Source organism: Budorcas taxicolor, chromosome 10 (genome assembly GCF_023091745.1).
Source record: "Budorcas taxicolor isolate Tak-1 chromosome 10, Takin1.1, whole genome shotgun sequence".
Classification (NCBI taxonomy): Eukaryota; Metazoa; Chordata; class Mammalia; order Artiodactyla; family Bovidae; genus Budorcas; species Budorcas taxicolor.
Window position 1 is genome coordinate 1,210,870 of NC_068919.1, and position 20,574 is coordinate 1,231,443.

General features: G+C 40.1%; 1 protein-coding gene across 1 annotated transcript in view; it reads right to left on the reverse strand.

Moving 5' to 3' along the window:
* The window catches only part of DCP2 (decapping mRNA 2), a 46,778-nt gene extending 26,449 nt beyond the window's left edge, over nucleotides 1-20,329 (reverse strand). The window contains exons 1-4 of the mRNA XM_052647023.1: nucleotides 20,256-20,329; nucleotides 7,870-8,021; nucleotides 1,455-1,582; nucleotides 948-1,046 (exon numbers count right to left, since the gene is read on the reverse strand). Coding sequence (XP_052502983.1) covers nucleotides 948-1,046; nucleotides 1,455-1,582; nucleotides 7,870-8,021; nucleotides 20,256-20,308 — 432 coding nt within the window. The 5' untranslated portion in view covers nucleotides 20,309-20,329. The remainder of the gene's footprint in view (nucleotides 1-947; nucleotides 1,047-1,454; nucleotides 1,583-7,869; nucleotides 8,022-20,255) is intronic.
* Nucleotides 20,330-20,574: the final 245 nt, after the last annotated feature.

A 20,574-nucleotide genomic window follows, 5' to 3' on the forward strand; every position in this document is an offset into this window, starting at 1 on the left:
CTTCTCAAAATGTCAAGGACAAGGTGTACTGTTGAAAACCGATAAATAAGAATACCGTATACAATGTATCACAATGTATTACTGTGGGCTACAGCCAACTGGTTACATTTGAAAATAAACAATTTAAATAAGAGTGAACATCCTCCTTTTAAAAATAAGAAACTAAGGCCCAATACAGACTGCTGGTCTGTGGCAATCTTTGGGGGAAAAAGTGACCTCCGTCTAGAAAGATACCCAGTTAAGACTTGAATGGGCAAGAGAAGAGAGGCCTTTCCAGGTAGGAAAATCACATAAGCAAAAGCTTAGTGGATGAAACAAATCAATCAATTCAGAGGAGGACAAAGAATAAATTCTTTTGACTAAGAATGCTACGCTAAGTCGCTTCAGAGACGACAGCCCACCAGGCTCCCCTGTCCCTGGGATTCTCCAGGCAAGAACACTGAAGTGGGTTGCCATTTCCTTCTTGACTAAGAATAAAGACAGACAAATTTAGGAATGGCTAAGAATTAAACTTCACCCTACAGGCAGAGGGAAGCTAGAGTGAGTTTTTATCAATAAATGTAAATGTCTCAGAAATTGTGCTTCTGGAAGCCCAGACTATAAACATAAAACAAACGTTGTAAGAGCCAAAATATTTAACCAATCTACTTATTTAATCCAATTAAATATTTAATCCAATTCTAAAAGGAAAAGTAGAAAAGATATTACAAAAAAGGTTAAATAATACAATTTAAAATGTACACTGAAGGAAAATGAAACATATGAGAGAAGAATAAATGGCAGAAGTGGACAAACAAATTACCAGTTACATAACAAAAGATATCACTCCACGCAGGCAGTCAAGCTCTGGAAAGAGGATTAAATGATCCAAACAAGTCCAGTCTCCAAAGCTAAAACACTCAAAGCACAACCACCAAACATTACTGTTTAAAACTGCAGTAACTCACCTCTCTAGCAGCACAATCATGAGGAGCTTCTTCTTTGTTTACTTTTCCTTTTGGAAATCCCCAGCCTGATTTTGCTAGGTACCCCTGAACCAGTAGTACCTGCAAAACAATCAAGACGTAAAAATAAAGCCTGCTCTCCTTTCCCATATTCCTTTCTAAAAGCCAGAAGTGCTTTTCTCCCTACTTCAGATAACTGTTATCGCCAATAATTTTACTTGGTTAACTATCTTCCAGGAGGCTACATACATTATTTTCCTAGGAAGAAAGGCATTCTGCCCATTTTAAAGTATTTCTTCAGCAATCAAGTTCCTTTACAATATGCCATACTGCAACAGGTATAAATTATTAAGACCCAGAATGCAGACAAAATATGCAAATTTTGGCCTTGCAGCACTAAAAATCCAAGTATACTATTAAAACCTCAGTTCAGAACATTATAGATATAACATTAGGATGAAAACAGCTGATTACCATTTCACTTAAAAATTCTGTATTACTCTCACTCACATTTTCAAGTGTCTCATCAAGAATAATTGCACCATATGTTGGCACTCCCATTTTATATTCCTTCCATTCATCCAAAATTTTTTCCACATCTTCACCTTGAGGCAGCAAAAATGGACAATGATTGAAGAGTACACCATGTGTTAAGGAAGCCGTTTACTTTCTCCTTTAATACAGTTTAAGCACATATATACAGAAAGAGATCCTTTTAAATGAATTTTGTATTTTATACAAAATTACTCACATCTTCACCTCACTTAAGTGTATCCTTCTTTTCACATTTGTTTTCTCCTGAATAAAACATTTCTAACTTCTGCATTTAGCCTAGGCACAAATCAAGTAAACTTTGAATACACATACTCTGGCACCCTAAGTTAACACCAAAAAACTCAGGGCCACGTTAGCACTTCCAATCACTAAGTGTGTCGAATGTATCATATTAAGAGTCAACAGACACTGAAACTGACAGCAAGAAACATAAGCAGCGTGCACGCCGCAAGAGCTCGGTCCCCTGGCAGTACCGTGGCCAGGACTCTGCTTCCACTGCAGGGGGTACAGAGTCAATCCCTGGTTGAGGAACTAAGATCCCACAAGCCTCTCAGCCACCCCTCGCCCCCAAAACAGAAGAAGCGGAAGTAGCTAACTCTAACTCTGGGAAGCAGAACTAGAGATGAATGAAGCATGCCACTCTACAGGTCTGAATATTTTTCTTTACCATGTGCATGTATCGCTTTTATAATTTAAAACATTTTAAAGATGAAGATTTATTAAGGATTATAGAGAAAGGTAAATATGAGTATTAAGGAGAGTATGGCCTGTTTCAAAAGAAACTGGGTATGCCTCTCCAAAACTGGGCAGAGTAAAATAATTTTTTCTAAAGTAAATAAAACCTACACCTGTAAAGTATATCCTCAGGCTTCCAATACTCATATGCTACCAAATGCCTCATTACAACACTGTTAATTATGAAAACTGTAGGGCAAATTATAATTTATGACAGTGTTTCTCAAACGGACATTCTCAAGGGTTTTCAAGTTCTCTGTGAAAACTTCCATATACTGTCTTTTCATTTTTATGTTACTGTAAGAAAGGAAGGTTTTGTAACAGATAAGGCAAAGAAAGGTGCAGGGAAAACTTGCAGTACACACACGTCAACATCCTCTAAGAAGTCAGCATTATATTCACGTTAACTACTGAGTTAAACAAAAACATCACATTAAATTCACTTTATGAAAACTAATTTTATGAGCTGTACCTTTTTCTGTTTAAAAATATGCTTTGGTTTTATAACTGCAGTAAGAAATAAGGTTCTCAAAGAGCTCAAAAAAGGCAACCATCTATAAAACACTGTATTAAATAGACAAGCACTATATAGGCAAGGTTAAAAATATTCTTTGCTTTCATTTAGGGAGAAGGGAAATCATGTGGATATAATATTAACTGTTCCATAAAGCTCTATGGAAGAATTTTGGACGATTCCAGCTTCCTATAATTCTGAAATCTATTTCCCATTAAAAGTCTGGCCTGAGACATTTAATAAAAATTCCTTATGTGTTTTAGGTCACCACAGGTTTTTTTTTTAATCTAACTATATCTTTTAAATAAATGGATATTTTTTCCATTAAAAATTTAACCACAGGGGAAAAAATATGAAAATAACCCAGGAATAGAAGTAACTTCAAATAGCGTTAAAGAGGAAGTGTCAAAGAGGAAGACACTTATCTCGTCTTTTGCCTCTCTCTTCCTTCTCTCTACAACATTCTTAATAATTTCACAGTGCATTAGTGTCTCTATAATGAAGTTTTATCTCATCTTTCTACCCATTAAATAAGTTCTTCAAAAATAACAAAGATTAGCAAAACAAATCAAAATCAACAGACATAATCTTGAGAATTATCTATACTCTTCATTTACCCATTTTTTTTCCTACTCCAAAATCACCATAAAAAGTGAGTTGATGAACCAATCAACTGCAGACCAAGATATATTTGCAATTAATGATGAAAAGTACTTGCTCAAGTCCACGCAATTAGCAAATACAGAACCCAATCCAAAATGACATCAATTTCTTCACTGAAGACAACTCTTCAATCTTCCTCCGTATTCAAAAGTACATAAAGTAATTCATTCCAACAATGGAGTGCAAAGTTTTTTGTTTTTTGGTTTTTTTGGAGTGGAGAGTTTTTAAATACCACTTTTATTTAATGAGACAATGTACTTAAAAAACCCTATGATATGCTCTGAGTAATAATTATTTTTGAATTTTTACAATTATTATTTGACTACTGCCTTATTTTCTTAACCATCAAACCAAATTATTTTGCATCTTCAATCTTGGCTTACTGGGCCTTACCAACATTTCTAAGAGAAAGACTGAAGATCACACTGATTAAAGAATGGAAGAAGCTTTAAGCCCATACGTCTACTTGTATTACACATATCCCCTTTCTTAACAATTCTTAGACTCTTTTCAACATTTCTGCAAAAACATGAAAAATACACTCTAACTGTAGACAGTCATTTCACTATAACTGCCATCCAAAATCCTTCTGTTACCACAGATGACATCAATTTCCTCTCGGGACAAGCTCTAGCCCCAGTTCCTTGTATTCCTGGTCCTTCACATCCACACCCACTTCTGGGACCAACTCCCACAGCAACAATCTGCACCCTGCCATCAACAGAACTATTACAGTACTTTAATTAGAATAAAACATCTTGGCCATAATTTTCTACAGCAGTCTTTTAAGGAGTCACAATATATGGCTATTCTCCATCTATTTTTGACTGTTCTCCTGTCTCCATATTAGCACCCTCCGGCTTTTATTTTCTTCTCTCCACAATATGGTCCATCACTTTAATCAATGTCTTAGCAATATTCAAAATTCTTTTGCCACAGTTATGAATATAGCTCCCCAGCAAAACCTCAAACCAGAAGCAAGTCCAGGACAGTCAACCTATACCGCATACTGAGGTATGCAGTATATAACTCAGGCAAGTACTACTGGCACATACTCAGTTAAGTGCTATACCTGAGTAGCCACCAAAGAAAAGTCACAGGATTATGCACAATTAACAAAAGAAAAAAACAGAGTCACAGAAAAGGCCTACTATTTGTCCAAGGTTGCACGACTGGTAAATGGCAAAGATGGGATGGTAACGCAAGGGATGTGGCTCCAGCATTCATTCTATTAACTTTTGCTCTAGTCTCACAGGTACCACAAATCAGTGTGTCCGTCATGCCCCCACAAAATTTCTCCTTTATTTTTCTACAAATGGAATGGCACACCCATCCACTCAATCGCTCAAATCAGAAACCTAGATACCATCCTTGACTCCTTCCTCTACCTCTCCTCAGACATTGAAGTTAAGACGAAGTTTACCTCCTAAATATCACTGAAATTTAGTATCTTCTATTCACTTCTATCAGAAGTTTCCATTTCTCTCTCATAAATTAATGAAACAGCATCTTAACTAGGTTTCCAATCTGATGTTCCTCCAATTCACTGCCTGCACTATCTCAGGATGTTTTTCAAAATGTCCCTAGAGAAATAAAGCAAACGCGGCAAAACGTTAACAATGGGCAAATACACAGAAAGAGCGTGATGGCACTTGATTTAACATTCTTTCCACTTCTAAGTTAAACTGTTTTCCCTGAAGTCTTTTTTTAATCTCCTGCATTATTACCCTTATGGGTAAAATCCAGACAAATACGGCCTACTAGACTCTGCCTCCAAAGATTTTTATCTATTTTCAAATTGGAGTGGGATTACTCGCTTCCCTATTTCTAATGAACCCTAGGCTACTTTAGCAAAACCTATGAGACTTCAGTGTAATCATGTCCTTTCCTGCCTGTTATCTTAAAGACAGCAACCAAATATACCTTGTTCACTATACCATGCCAGGCACAGAAGCAGCACTCAATTATTTAATGGAGTCTACCACATTAGAAGAAGCTTTTTCTTCCACGTAAGTGAATTAAAAGAAACTTAACTAAAACAGGAGCGCTTTTTTTTAAATAATAAGGCAAGTTTAAAAAATTCATATATATAAACACAATTGCAATCGTGTTTTAGGAAAAACTGCAATTCAGGACTCTGGATTAGGAAGATCCCTTGGAGAAGGAAATGCCAACCCACTCCAGTATTCTTGCCTGGAGAATCCCATGCACAGAGGAGCCTGGTGGGCCACAGTTCACGGGGTCAGAAGAGTCGGACATAACTCAGTGACTAAACCACCGCATAAGCACAAAATCTTACCCAGAAACCCAAAATATGTACAGTTGCTCTTGTAGACCCCCAAGTCTATGCAAAACAGAAGACGACAGCCTTATTTTATCCATGTTTCTCCAATTAGATTACAGCTCCTTAAAAACAGTGTTCTGTGATTTCCTCATAAAATCTGCCACCAAGACTCTAACAAAGATAGCGCTCCACAGTACTTCTATTCCTCCTTTTTTCATTTACTTCTCCATACTTGCTGAAAAACTTTCAAAGGTTAACAGCTATATAGGATAAACAGTTTCATTCATTTTCTGCAGAACCCTAAGGGGTTCCTTATTTCATGCAGCTAAGGGAAAGCACAGGGAGCTGAGTGTGAGGGTTGTTTTAAATCACCTATTCCTGCTCCCTCCAGTGTAGTACAGTGAACTTACGGGTATAGCTCCATGTCAACACATGGTTTATGTTTAAAAACAATGACCAAGAGAATAAAAATCAGAGCATCTGGCTCAAGATTTAAAAACTCACAAATCCCCCTACATAACTTCCATCCCTATCTCCTCTTGGATCCCTGTAAGAATCTTAGTAAAAATTTACTTTCCAAGGTATTGCTTATCATTTCCAACTCCCCAATTTTGCTCCATCCCTTTTCTTTATCTGCAATGTATTTCCCACTCCAGCCTGCTTACAGGAAATGTGTAGAATGAAAATCCTACATTCCCTTTAAAACATAGCCTTGCTTAAACTTGCATAAAACTCTCCACCTTCTGCCAAATTCTAAAAACAGTATCAAGAGCATTAGCCATTTACCGGGGTTTTGGCCTTGTGACATAGCTTCCTTTTATAATCTTAAATATTTGCATGAATCTTTTATAATTATGACAAGTTTCTATCTTATTTGTAAATAGGGAGGAACAAAGGGTTCTCAGAAGGCAAGGTATCTGCCACAAAACCAAAAACTGTTTTGAACACAGAAGTATTCAATAACTACTTAAGAATATCTATCCTGGAAAGGTAGTAATCTGGGTAAAGATCATTCAGTTAACTGGAACAGCAAGAGGAATTAAAAAAAAAAAAAAAACAGATCAGTTCTAGAAACAAGTTAGCTATATCTGAAAGAAAAGAAAATCTAATTTATTTCTAATTATCACTGCACATTTTAGGGGGTCCTCAACATAAATAAAAGTACAGTTGTCCCTCCAGTATCGACAGGTGTTACCAAGTCCAAGCTCACTCTGCTCACTACCTGACAGGCCAATGAATCCGAGACACAAGGTTGAGGCAAGGAATATGATTTATTCAGAGGGCCAGCTAACCAAGACGGCCAACTAATGTCTCAAAATCATCATTTTACCGGGGTCTGGACACCAGGTTCTTTTATAGAGAGAGATGGGCAGAGGTGAGGAAACAAAGTAAAAAGACTATTAATCTTGCAAGTTCTCTCCTAGAATGGCTAGCCTCAGGCAGGGGGGTGTGTTCATTTCTTCCTTCCTGCCAGCCACAGGTGGAGGGGAGGGGGGGTGGTTCTGAACAAAGGCACTTTAAGAGGCAGAGAGGCAGGTTTCTTCGAGGCAGGCTATCATGTGAGACTGTAGTAATAACAAAAGCAATGGAAAGCAAGTTCAAGAAACAGTTTCAACATGGAGTCGGAACTGACTTCTCCCTGCAACAATGTGTGACCCACAGATAGTGGGGTTGACTCTACACGCCATTTTACACCATCAAAGAAACTTGAGCGGGCTTTCCTGGTGGCTCAGCGGTAAAGAACCCTCCTGCCAATGCAGGGGGCGTGGGTTTGATCCCTGGGTCGGGAAGATCTCCTGGAGAAGGAAATGGCAACCCACTCCAATATTCTCATGTGGGAAATCCAATGGCAAAGGAGCCTGATGGGTTATATAGTCCATGGGGTCACAGAAAACTGGACATGACTTAGTGACTGAACAAGGAACATCTATGAATTCTGGTATCCTGGAGAGAAGGGGAGTGGTCCTGGAACCACCCCCATGAATATCAAGACACAACCCTACTATCAAATTGTGCCTACCATATGTATATGCTTTATGCATTTGACAAATTTTAGAAATCATTATGTTTTATTTAAAAGATTATAAATCTCAAAGACAAGCAAAAGAAAATTTGTGCTAAAACATCTTATTAACAAGAATGAAAGACAGTCATTATAGTAATAAAAAGGATATCAGCTTTAGCAAAGTCTCTTATCCCACACTGAGGTAATCCTGGTGTGTTCTGCATGTAGAAATCCAAGTAAAACCAATGGGCAAGTTCAATCTGAAAACACACTCGGATAGCATTGTCTCTTTCCTCGCTGGGAATATGCAAAATAAATCGGCTGTCAAAAACAAAAAACATACAAAAATTACATTTACAAACCATAACAATTTATTTTAACCTTTTAAATTGCTTCATTCCTGACCCACCAACACGAAAACAGACCAAAAGCAGTACTGATCAAGGAAGCAAAACTGGCAGGAAAGTGAAAGTGTTAGTCGCTCAGTCTGTCCAACTCTTTGCGAGCCCCTGGGCTGTAGCCTCTGTCCACGGAATTCTCCAGGCAAGAATACTGGAGTGGGTTGCCATTCCTTTCTCCAGGGGATCTTCCCGACCCAGGGATCAAACCCAGGTCTCCTGCACTGCAGGCAGATTCTTTACCATCTGAGCCATCAGGGAAACCAGGGAAAATGAGTTATGAATGAACTCATTCATAACACAATTTTTTTAAGAGGCCATCTATCCTCTGTTCACAAGTACAGAGATTAAGAGCTCACTAACAATAAATTAAACATGAGCTAGAAAACAAACTTGTGGGACTTCCCTGAGGTCCAGTGGTTAAGACTCCATGCTTCCACTGAAGCGGGCACAGATTTCCTCCCTGGTTGGGGAGCTAACATCCCGCAAGCCACGTGGTGTGGACAAAGAAAAAAAAAAATCACTAGGATTCCCTCCCATGTCAAAGAATATATGCAAATAAATTCATACACTCAGAAAAGATATTAGCTGTTTAATCTTTATATTTAAAGTATTATAAAGAAATGTAAAAGAAATCATTAATAGACCAGACTTCCCAAAGAGCTCACCTGAAGAATCTGAGTTCAAAATAACTTTCAAATACACTCACTTTAAAAAAAAGAAAATCTAAACTGTCTTTTCCAAGTACATTCAGAGGCAGGAAAAAACAGTTGATACATAATGTAAGTGTACACTATATTACACATACAAATGTATATGTATGATTAAGATAATGAACCCCTTTCTTGTGCAACAAACCAATCAAAATTTATGTGATTTATAGGACACATTAAGCAACCACCATTAAGCTTCTTCCATGCTTAGCATTTTCTGTAACCTTTTTCTAGTGACTTTTAGAGACAGAATGAATTACATAAAAGAAACCCACTGGTGTCTACAGTCATTTTTTAAAATTAAAAATAGCCATCACCCAATTTGATCACCTACACGAGCAGTCCACAACCTCTCTGGTACCAGTTTCACGGAAGACAATTTTTCCATGGACAAGGGGGATGGTTTGGGGATGATTCAAGTGCGTTACATTTACTGTGCCCTTTATTTCTATCATTATTATGACATCCGCTCCACCTCAGATCACCAGGCATAGATCCCAGCCTTTGGGGCCTCTGACCTACACTATTCACTAGTTGTGGTGATAAATGTTCTTTGCTGTTTTCAAGTTTCAAATCAAATCTCAAAACAGTGCTGTAAAAATTATAAAAATACATCATTCCAATAGGGAACTGGATAAGTAGAAGTTAAGACAAATGTATGTACAATAATCTAGAAAAACAATGGGGAAATGAGCTTAAACCACATCTCTATTAAGAACAAAACAGGTAACACGCAACGCTGATAGCATTATCTAAGACATAAAAATCTCTTCCACATGGCATTTAAGATCCAGTGCCTGCTCACCTGCACAGCCCCTATCACTCTGTAAAGTTCTTTATACCCAGTGACACTTGTTTCTTAAAAATGTCCTAAATCGCCATCCACATACTCTCTCTCTCCTCTCCTTTTCTTATAATTCATTCCCCATGACTAACCTATAGGTCATGAGGAATGATTTATGAATTACCTACTTCATTCACTTCTTCTAACTCATTCCTCATGACTTACAAACACGGTAGGTATATCAGACTCCTCTGAATAGATTTATAAGCTCTTTCAACTCCTACTCCATTAAAGCAACTATCTGGTTTTCACTACTGCGTGCATGCTCAATCGCCAAGTTATGTCCAAGACTTTGCGCCTCATGGACTGTAGTCCGCCAGGCTCCTCTGTCCATAGGATTTTTCAGGCAAGAGTACTAGAGTGGTTTGCTATTTCTTTCTCCAGGGGATCTTTCCAACTCAGAGATCAAACCCATGTCTCCTGCATTGCAAGCCAATTCTTTACCACCATTACTGTCCATAAACTCTTCCAAGTTAGTTCACTGAGATAAGGTGCTGAAATCAGTCCTGAATATTCATTGGAATACCAATGCTGAAGCTGAAACTCCAATACTTTGGCTACCTGATGCGAAGAACTGACTCACTAGAAAAGATCCTGATGCTGGGACAGATCGAAGGCGGGAGGAGAAGGGGACAACAGAGGATGAGATGGTTGGATGGCATCACTGACTCGACAGACATGAGTTCGAGTAAACTATAGGAGTTGGTGATGGACCGGGAGGCCTGGCGTGCTGCAGTCCATCCGGTTGCAGAGTCGGACGCAACTGACCAACTGAACTAACTGATCTTTGTGTATTTTTACTCCTACAGTCTAGCAATTGTCTGACACATACCAGAGTGACATACTGACAGCTTTAATTTATCTTTGAAATATAAGATGAAGCAAGCACACGCCACTGTGTCCTTCCCACAAAATGCAGCTATAAACCCTGAATGAAATACACAGACCAGCTATTTGAGGACTGTGAAAAGTAAACAGCAGCAGGAAGATTGAGGAGGATAACAAACATCTGAATTCACCATTTTTCCACCCTCCAGTATCCCTGTAAGGTGGACTGGGGGTTAGAAGTGAGCTCCAGGAGCCCTCAAGTTCTGCCTCAAGGCTCAAGACAGGAATCTAAAGGAATCTCTCCAGGCTTAGAGACAGTGAGGGAAATTCCCCCTCTCTCTTCTCCATTCTCTCATGCCACAGTACCAAGCAATGCCATACTGGTTAGAGCTGGCAGCAAGTGACTGGAACAGGGATCCACAGAACTTAAAACTTTGTCGGACAAGAACCTTCCTCTCCGATCACAAGAACTGTGCAGTCCCAACAGGGTAGGGCCAACATCCATTGCTTATTTTTCTTCTAAGCCTGCACGCCGCAGCCAGAGTGAGCCTGTGCACAGCAACAAAGACCCAGCGCAGTCAGAGCAGAAACCTGAATCAGACCGCCAGCAGTACACCACAGACTCGTCAACTCCACTACGTCCAAGACACACCAGGCCTCCAGCCTCAGACTAGCCAGTGCACGATACAGAAAGACAAACTGCACACAAAAACTAGACTCATTTTTATCTGATTTTAATAAACTTACACCAAGTCTCAAAAGGGGCTTCTCTGTGGCTCAGATGGTAAACGAATCTGCCTGCAATGCAGGAGAGCCAGGTTTGATCCCTGGGTCAGGAAGATCCCCTGGAGAAGGGAATGGCAACCCACTCCAGTATTCTTGCCTGGAGAATCCCATGGACAGAGGAGTCTGGTGGGCTACAGTCCATGGGGTCGCAAAGAACTGGACAGAGCTGAGCGACCAACACTTTCAAGTCTCAAAGAAAAGAAAGAAAAGAAAAACCACTTGTCTATTATTTCTTCATCTTCTCAGTTTGGGACATTTTCTATTGAATTCCATTATGGAGGAAGATGAAGAATTAACGCTATCCCTTCTCCTCTCATTCTACACGCCGTTCTCCTCTCTCCATCGTCCCAACACCCGGCATCTTAGTTCGCTTTTGTAACCCCAGCGCTACTGGCATCTGGAGCACTTAACGCTATGTTGAGAGGGCCTGTGCTGTACGCCCTAGGTGTCCAGCAGCATCCACAGCCTTTGCTTACTAGGTGTCAACAGCACTCTCCACAAAGCTGCAACCGAAAAGATCTCCAGTCGCTGCCAAACGTCCCAGTCACTGCCAAACGTCCCTCGAGGGGAGCAAAACTCAGTCCCAGCCTATAACCACCGCGTTAGATCAGCATTCAAGCCTTCACACTGCTGCTGCTGCTGCTGCTGCTGCTGCTGCTGCTGCTGCTAAGTCGCTTCAGTCGTGTCCAACTCTGTGCGACCCCATAGACGGCAGCCCATCAGACTCCTCCATCCCTGGGACTCTCCAGGCAAGAACACTGGAGTGGGCTGCCATTTCCTTCTCCAATGCATGGAAGTGAAAAGTGAAAGTGGAGTCGCTCAGTCATGTCAGACTCTTCGTGACCCCATGGACTGCAGCCCACCAGCCTCCTCCGTCTGTGGGATTTTCCAGGCAAGAGTACTGGAGTGGAGTGCCATTGCCTTCTCCGAGTCTTCACACTATGATTCTGTAAATACAATTCACAACTAAGCCGTATGATAAGCCACAGTTTTTCCCCACTGAAAACATTACTTAATTTAGCTGCGCAGGGCCTCAGCTGCAGCACATGGATCTTTTGGCTGTAGCATGCAAACTCTCAGCAGCAGCATGCGGGGTTCTAGTTCCCTGACCAGAGCTCGAACCTGGGCCCCCTGCGCTGGCAGCAGTCTTAGCTGCTAGACCACCAGGGAAGTCCTTGTTTTCCCTCTTAAGCATAATCAAAAGTTCTCCCACTAACTAATAAATGTCTTGTCATTGCTTTACTTTCTCTGTATCTGTCAGCAACTCAATCTTTCTAAATTCTAATTCTAATTTCTAAATTTCTAAATTCTTCACCAGTTTTCTAAATTCTTTTCTCGAAGTGCTCATTCAGACACACCAGTTTCATCTTGAAGACTGTCCCTGAGCCTTCTCATCTGTTCCAATTTGGAATGACTGTCACTGCATCTAACACACATCTGTCATCCTATGCTGTCCGTTCACTAGCACCCCATGGTTCCCACGTTTCCACCCTACACTAGACCTCATGTTCTCACCTCCTGTCTTCCTCCTGATTAGGGTACTTCCTTATTTTCACTTAGTACCACCTTCCATGCCTTCTGGAGAAAGAATGCAGCAGAGATAAATATGAAGACACAGTGAATTTGAAAACAGCTTTGTCCCTACACTTGACAATTTGGCTAGGTAAAGAATTCCAGGTTGGAAATCATTTTCCTTCAGAATCCTGAAGACAGTGCTCTTTCCTGCCAGCCTACAATTTTGATGTGTAGACTGAAGCCACCTCAATTCCTTCGTCCAACCTTTTTTCTCACTGGAAGCTTCCAGCTTCTTCCTTCTGTCCTTCACGTTCTAAAATTCTCTAGCTGTCTCTTTTCCACTGCATCCATGGCATCACTCATTCGATGGACTTCATCTACTTGGAAACTCACCTCCTTTAGTACTAAAAGACCTCGTGCAATGATCCTTTGATTCTCCAATTTTCTCTGTTATGTCCTACCTCTAGCTTCTAAAACCCTTACTTTCTGGGAAACAGTCTCTTGCAAGCCACCTACTGGGCTTTTTGTTTCTACTCTCATATTTAAAATTCCAAAGGCTATTATTAATTGCTTAAACTATGCTTTCATAGATTATTCTATTACATGACTGTAAAAACCTATCTCTCTAAGGAGCAGTTTTGGCGTTTTTTTCTTCTTCTACCCGCATAGTTTCATTCTTTCCAGTTGTTTTTCATTGCCAGTTTTAAGGTCTACATTCTGCATCGAGGCCTATTTCAGATATTCACACTTAAAGCAACAGACCACAAAGCTTTTTTAGGAGGCTTGTCAAACATGAGGGACCATTACAGGGGATTAGGCTGAGCCATTTCATCATGGACCTTCCAATGTCAGTATCTTCAGGTGTTTCCTCATGGGCTAGTAGACAAAAACCTTGCGATCCGTCAGGAGGCAAAGGCCAGGCTGCCACTTTCTGGGAGCCGAGCAGGGGAAGAGGGACGGCTTCCGGTCTGTGCACGGTACTCACTCGCCAGCTCACCCCTGCCACCGCTCAACCCCCTCTCATTCTGGAGCAGAGTGCCCACTACAATATTCGCTCTGTCACAAGTCTGTCAGCTCTGCTAAGCCACACGCCACTTCCACTTCTGCTGTAGTTTCCAAATTTTGTGGCTCATCTCTTCATCCATTCTTCCCTTTCTTGTGGGTTATACATTTGGAATTGTTTACCTTTTAGTGGAGTAGATGCTTGTGCACAATCTACTATCTTTAACTAGAAATTCATATAACAAATTTCTAGAGCATACTAACCACCATCTAAAATGGGGTACAAAAACACCTAAGACAGAGAAATTCAATCCTATTCCCATCCCAATCCCGAAAAGTCCTGATGATAAACTGGCAGATAAGAATAAGAAAAGTTTTTAAAAGGCTAACATAACAGCAAAGTCTATTAACAGGAGAACATCCACACTTCTTTCACTCCTGACAGTCAGGAGTTTTCCTACAAAAGGTAGGGGAGGGAGGAACAACACCCGAGACTCTTGGTTTGAGTGTTGGCACACCAAAACAAAACTCCTGCACGCTGGCATTCAAGGGCTCCCCACCGTTTAAGAGCCAGCTCCCTATCTATCCTCATAAAGAAGCCTAGCAACACAACCAAGTCCCTCCACAGCCCCATCTGAAACATCTTAAAAAACCACCCAACATGTAAGGAAAACCTAATTCACGACAAAGGAAACACTAAGCTCATTTTAAAAAACTGGCTCTGAAGAAAAGTGTTGTCAAGGATATCTCCCGGAACCTTGATACGGCAAGTGTGGGCCCTGGGCCACCTGGAAACCTAACTGTGAGAAGAGAAACATTTCAGACATGTCAGTCCCATACATGCTCAGAAAGCTTGCTCCCTAATGATCCCCTCAAAGAAACAACTTTAGAATGTAAATCAGCAGAACAAGAATGAAAATAAAGAAAGCATAAAACAGATGATTCAAGAAAGAAGAGATACAACCTGGGAGAGCTGGGAAAAGAGAATTCTAGGACAGTGCAGGTTGGACTAGACAGTGAAGATCTCCAAGACAGCGTTCTCCAGGAAAAAAGGATTCATTAGAAGAGCAGATGGTGTAACTGAGAGCAAGACCAAGGATATCTACGGAGCAGATGAGGGTGTGATGGTGGAAGGCAGCTAGAAACTACAGGCATTTTGAGGGAGAAGGGTAAACGTACAAGAGAATCACAGTCCAAAGATGAAGCAAAAAAAGTTAGAACGAAAGGGGGAAAAATATTAAAGAATAGCTAGAAGGAACCAGGCGATAATGAACAAAGCATATGCGTCTTTATCCAAAAGAAAAAACCAAAAGGTATCATTGAGAGCAATCTGTAGAATATAAGAAAGAACAATTTACTTGGTCATTCTCTCTCAAGATTCTTAAAAAAGGATCTTGACTATGTTCAGAATCCCAGCCATTGTAGACTTGCCTCTACTATAAGTATTTACAGTCATGACGTATAACAAATGCCATTATTATTGTTCACCCCCTGCAATCAACCAGTAGCAGAATAGTTAAGATTTAATAATGTTACAAAATGTAACATAAATAAACTATCAATCTTAATTTTTAGGTCCCCTGCATAGAAGCTGAGGGAGTAGGCAAGAAAAGAAATGGAAAAAATGGTAAGGCACTGCCTCACCCTACCAAATACAGACTCAACAGACACTGACGTTCACAGAACAGAAATAAAACTTTCAAGCATAGTGAAGTCACAAAGATAAGCAGTGGAACGATTTACAGCAGTAATATAACTGCACTGGAAGGACAAGAGCAACAGTAAGTGTAAATTAAAGTGCCTACCAAGACACACTAAATCCTCAATCTAACGTTGATAGAAACGGATACAAGTAAACTTTAAAATACTGAAATAGCCATTAGAAAACTTCACAAAAGTCTGCAGAGCAGAACTAGGATGAAAGGGGTAGGGCAAGAGATTGCTGCTTTTCAGTTCACAAAGTCATCTGTACTGTTTGATTTAAAAACAAAAACAAAAATACCTTACAAATGAGTACATTTTAAAAGTTAAAGGCAAACTTTTTAGAAACTTTTAAGAAAAATAATTTTACACAGGAAAATTAAGCTTCAATGCTTTCATTCCATGAATGTTTGTGATCTGTTTTATATATTTAAAAGTGTGTGTATATACATACATGTGTATATTTTAAAAGCTAAAGTAAAAAAATGCTTTTCATAATATTTTGTTATGGGAAAAATTTCTCCACCTCACAAAAAAAGTCATCTTTTCAGTGTTTCCACAGATAGAAAAAGCATTAGCTCAAGGACTGAAATTAACACAAAAATGTTCAGGTGAAATGAACACTTAAATGGTTATTTCATTAACCTATGTGATCACCAAAATAGCAATAGTAGCTACCAGAGTATACCTTTCTTCTTTTAACACAGGAGTGACCTTACCATTTAATTCTTAAAGGGACTTAAATAAATAACTTCAAACTTTTCTTTAAGAGGAACAACTTACCAAACTGCAGTTTTCAGTTTTTTTCTTTAAAATCATGCTTTCCAAATCTTTAGTAAGATTATTTAAATAGTACTGAAAAATATTTTTAACTTTTAACATTATAAACCATGGTGCACCAAAGGCGAATATCACCCACCATACAATGGTGCTGATTCACTTCTACATTCGCAAACATACTGTATCATAAAGCAGTTTTGGTTCACCAAAGCATTTTAGACAAGTCTTCCTTGCTGTCCTCCAATTCCCCTTCACCCAGAAGTTACCAGGTTTATCAGTTTGGCGTATATACTTTCAGAATTCTGTGCATGCACACAAACATGTATTCACAAAAACATTTAAAAATTTTAACAAAGAGCACCAAATGACTAGTTATTACACTCAGTAGTATATTGTATACATTTTCAAGACACAAATACTCTCCTTTGGTTTACTGTTTGCTAACTGCCTTAGGAATTTCTAATGGCTGCACAATATTCCTGTAAATTGAATACCCCATATTCAACTGCCTGAAAAGTAACATTCCGTTTCTCAGGTAAGCTGTCTCATGGTCATAAAGTCATATCCTGAAAACTTAAGTCTCTTGCTCTAATTTCTCACATAAAAATCACTCTCAAATTTTACATTTCCCCAAAACACATTAATATATGGTCAGTAACTAAACTAGACATGATTAGCAGGACTATGCAATTTATCGAAGATCAAAATAATAAAAGAAAAACCTTAAAGATACCAATAAAGAAGAACTAAAACTGGAGAAAATACAAAGGGAGTGAAAACAAGAGTCAAGACCAAACTTACAAATCAAGAGGCACTTTAAAAAGCACAAAAAAAATTTTTAAAAAAGTACAAAAAAACTAAACTTTTTCAATTTAAGCTTTATTTTCATAGAAAATAAGTGTGAAATTTTCTGACAGAGCCCATAAGCAAAAGCCAGAATTGTTAATATTAAAAATCTTTAAATTAATCAAAGATACTGTAAACATTAACTTGAAAATGGTATTACTTTTAAAACCTGAAGTTTTAAGAAATGGTTATTTGGTTCTGAAATGGTGCAGGAGTCATCAAGGACATCCCTACCCTCTCTCCCTCACCTCTTGTTTAAAGGAAAATTTTAGCCTCCTAAGCTAAATTTGATTCAGAGAAGCAAGAAAATGCAGAACTAAGGAAAGCAGTCAAGCAAGACAAGACTGGCTTAACCATAAAACAAAGTCAAGGACCTTTAATTCCTGTGCAAAGCCTGTAGGTAGTATCCTGAGCCCTATCGTTCAGTTGTTTTGTAAAAACTAAAACCCTCACCAGGTGGAAGCCAACTGCATGCTAACCACCAACAAGCAGACCTCAGACCCTTTAAACCAGGCTGATAATTTGAAATTCTATAAAGCCACCCTGTTACCTCACCATCACATAATCAGAAAGAGGTCCATGAGCTGATGACTCACCACGACCCTGTCCCTCATCCTCCCTTTGAGTCTGTCTTTTAAGCATGAACTGCCATTCCTCCTTGCAAGGCCCAGCAGTGAATGCAGCAGTACTTCCTTTTACCACAATTCTCTATCAGTACAGGCTTTGCTGCATGTCAGGCAAGTAGACCCAAGTTTGGTTGGATAACCGTTTCCTATTAGTTTATCAAGTAGCTAGCCCTAATTTTTAAACACATCAACCATGTGGGTCCAAAAAACAGTAACTACCAATAATTTCCTTAAAGGAAAGTTTTCTCTATTCCCAAAGATCTGTATAAAATAGTTTAAATACACTAACCAGAAAACCAAGTAAGAATCTTTAACACGTAACAGATGTTTAACATGAAGTCTACAAAACACTATTATTTTTAAGTAGGATTACACACATCAAATCACCTTCATAACGGTTGATATGACTTCTTTAAATGATGCAGTCTTCGGTAATATACAATATAAACCCAATACTAATGGCACAATTGGGCATCCCTCATAGCTCAGTTGGTAAATCATCTGCCTGCAATGCAGGAGACCCGGTTCGATTCCTGGGTCGGGAAGATCCCCTGGAGAAGGAAATGGCAACCCACTCCAGTATTCTTGCCTGGAGAATCCCATAGACAGAGGAGCCTGACAGGCTAGAATCCATGGGATCGCAAGAGTCAGACACAACCACCACCAATGGGACAATTAGTTTAGATGCCTGTAAAAAGTATAAATTACCTATCTTCTCTAAACCACCTGTATCCCTATTAATTCATACACAACTATTGCTCATCTTTCCTAACACTACTCATATTTAATTTTTCTGACTATAAAATGTACATCCTCTAAAAAAATTTTGGAAAGATGAATCAGAAAAACCATAATTCCACTTTTGACATGTTTTCCCAGTCATTTAATCTAACAAACATCAAACCTTTTTCTTAAGTTATAACCGTATCATCACTAAAGTACAGTGACGTTAATTCTTAGTGGTTGCAGAATGAGTCTCTTTACTTACCTACATGTACTTTTGTGAAGTAATAACATTAGAGAGGACTTTCTATTTTATCCAGCAGTGTTAAGAAAAAAAGGCATTAGAAAGAAAAAGGCCTATATTTCAAATCTTGATTTTCTAAATTAAGATGAAAATGACCTTGTATAAGTTACAATGTGAGTCTGACAGATGAAAATGGAAAAAACTGCATCTATCAAACAGGGTTATTTTGAAGATTAAATGATACATGTGAAGAGAGCAGCCAGCGTCTGGTTGGCGCTCAGTACTAACTCCACCAGTATCAGTTCTGCCTTTCTCCTTAAAATCGTGAATGCAACACAAAGATAAAAAGCCAGACTTTTAGACGTAAATACAGTGAAAAGTGGTCGTTTTAATCAAAGCTTGTATTCACTTGTAATTTAAATTATTTCACAACCCACTTACACCAGCGAAAACTCAGGTATTTAAATTACTACACCAAAACAATTTCCTTTTCCTGAAGTAAAATTTTAAGTCTATTTTACACATGCTTGAAAGTACACTTGCTTGGCTATCTGAAATGATAGCCAACAAGAGAGAAGAACGCAGAAAATTTTTCTTGTAAAAGTATGTTGCTGCTAAGTCGCTTCAGTCGTGTCCGACTCTGTGCAAACCCAGAGACGGCAGCCCACCAGGCTCCCCCGTCCCTGGGATTCCCCAAGTAAGAACACTGGAGAGGGTTGCCATTTCCTTCTTCAATGCATGAAAGTGAAAAGTGAAAGAGAAGTCGCTCAGTCGTGTCCAACCCCTAGCGACCCCATGGCCTGCAGCCTACCAGGCTCCTCCATCCATGGGATTTTGCAGGCAAGAGTACTGGAGTGGGGTGCCACCCAGCAGCTGAGAATACCGTTCAAGAAAAATAATTAAGAGATGGAAGAAAAAAGCAACTCTTTTCTTTTTTTCTTCCCCTCACTCCCAAGAGTAAGTTTAGGGATGAACAGAGAGTAATTTTTCACAGCAATTTAGAGAGAACGCCACGGACATATAAGAATACCCCCCACCACGGGGGGAGGTAAATTTGAAAACTGTTCTCTCCGAAGGTCCGAAAAGCTGGGACTCCAAGACTTAAAAACCTTGGGATCTTTCAACAGAACTGAGGAATGAGATGGAGGGAAGAGAGACTAAGACGGTCTGCAGAAGTCAGTCAGAAAAAGCAACGGGAGGGGGAGAGGCCGCCCCCAAAATGCCAAAGACCCAGACTTTAGCGAAGCTGCTTCGCTTGCGGGAAAGCAAAATAGTTAAGTAACTAAGAAAATGAGGAAATCCCAGCGCTGCGAGAGGAATGGAGGAGAGTGCGTGAGAAACAGGGAGGCAGAGCGGAAAAAGAAGGTTGGTGTCGTCGGAGATAAGAGTCGACAGGGAAAGGGAGCAGAGGCGGGACGGGAAAGCCGGGACAAGGATGTGGACCAGGAGAGGAGACGCGGAGGTCTCCGGGGTCGCGGAAACTGAGGGGGTGGGGGGAAGAAAAGCAGCGGACGACAGGGGGCCGAAGCAGCGCGGGGTGCCACGGTACCTGCAGAGATCGTCCAGGACGCTGCCGGGAATCTCCACCCGTTTGGTCTCCATGATGAGGACCCACAGCAGGAGCAGTGCATCCCGGCTCCGCGCGGCCGGGGACCGAGGGTACTGCAGGAAGACTCCGAAGAACACGCAGCGGCGGCAGCAGCAGCGGAGGTGGCTCCTACGGAAACGAGAAGGGGAAAGGGGCGGGACTCGCTCACTTCCTTCCGGCTCCCTCAGCCCGGGACCCCGAGGCTGGGCCGAGGAGGGGGGGGCGGAGTCCCGAGAGCCACGCCCCTGCTCTGCTTGAAAGACCCAATGGGAAGGTGGAG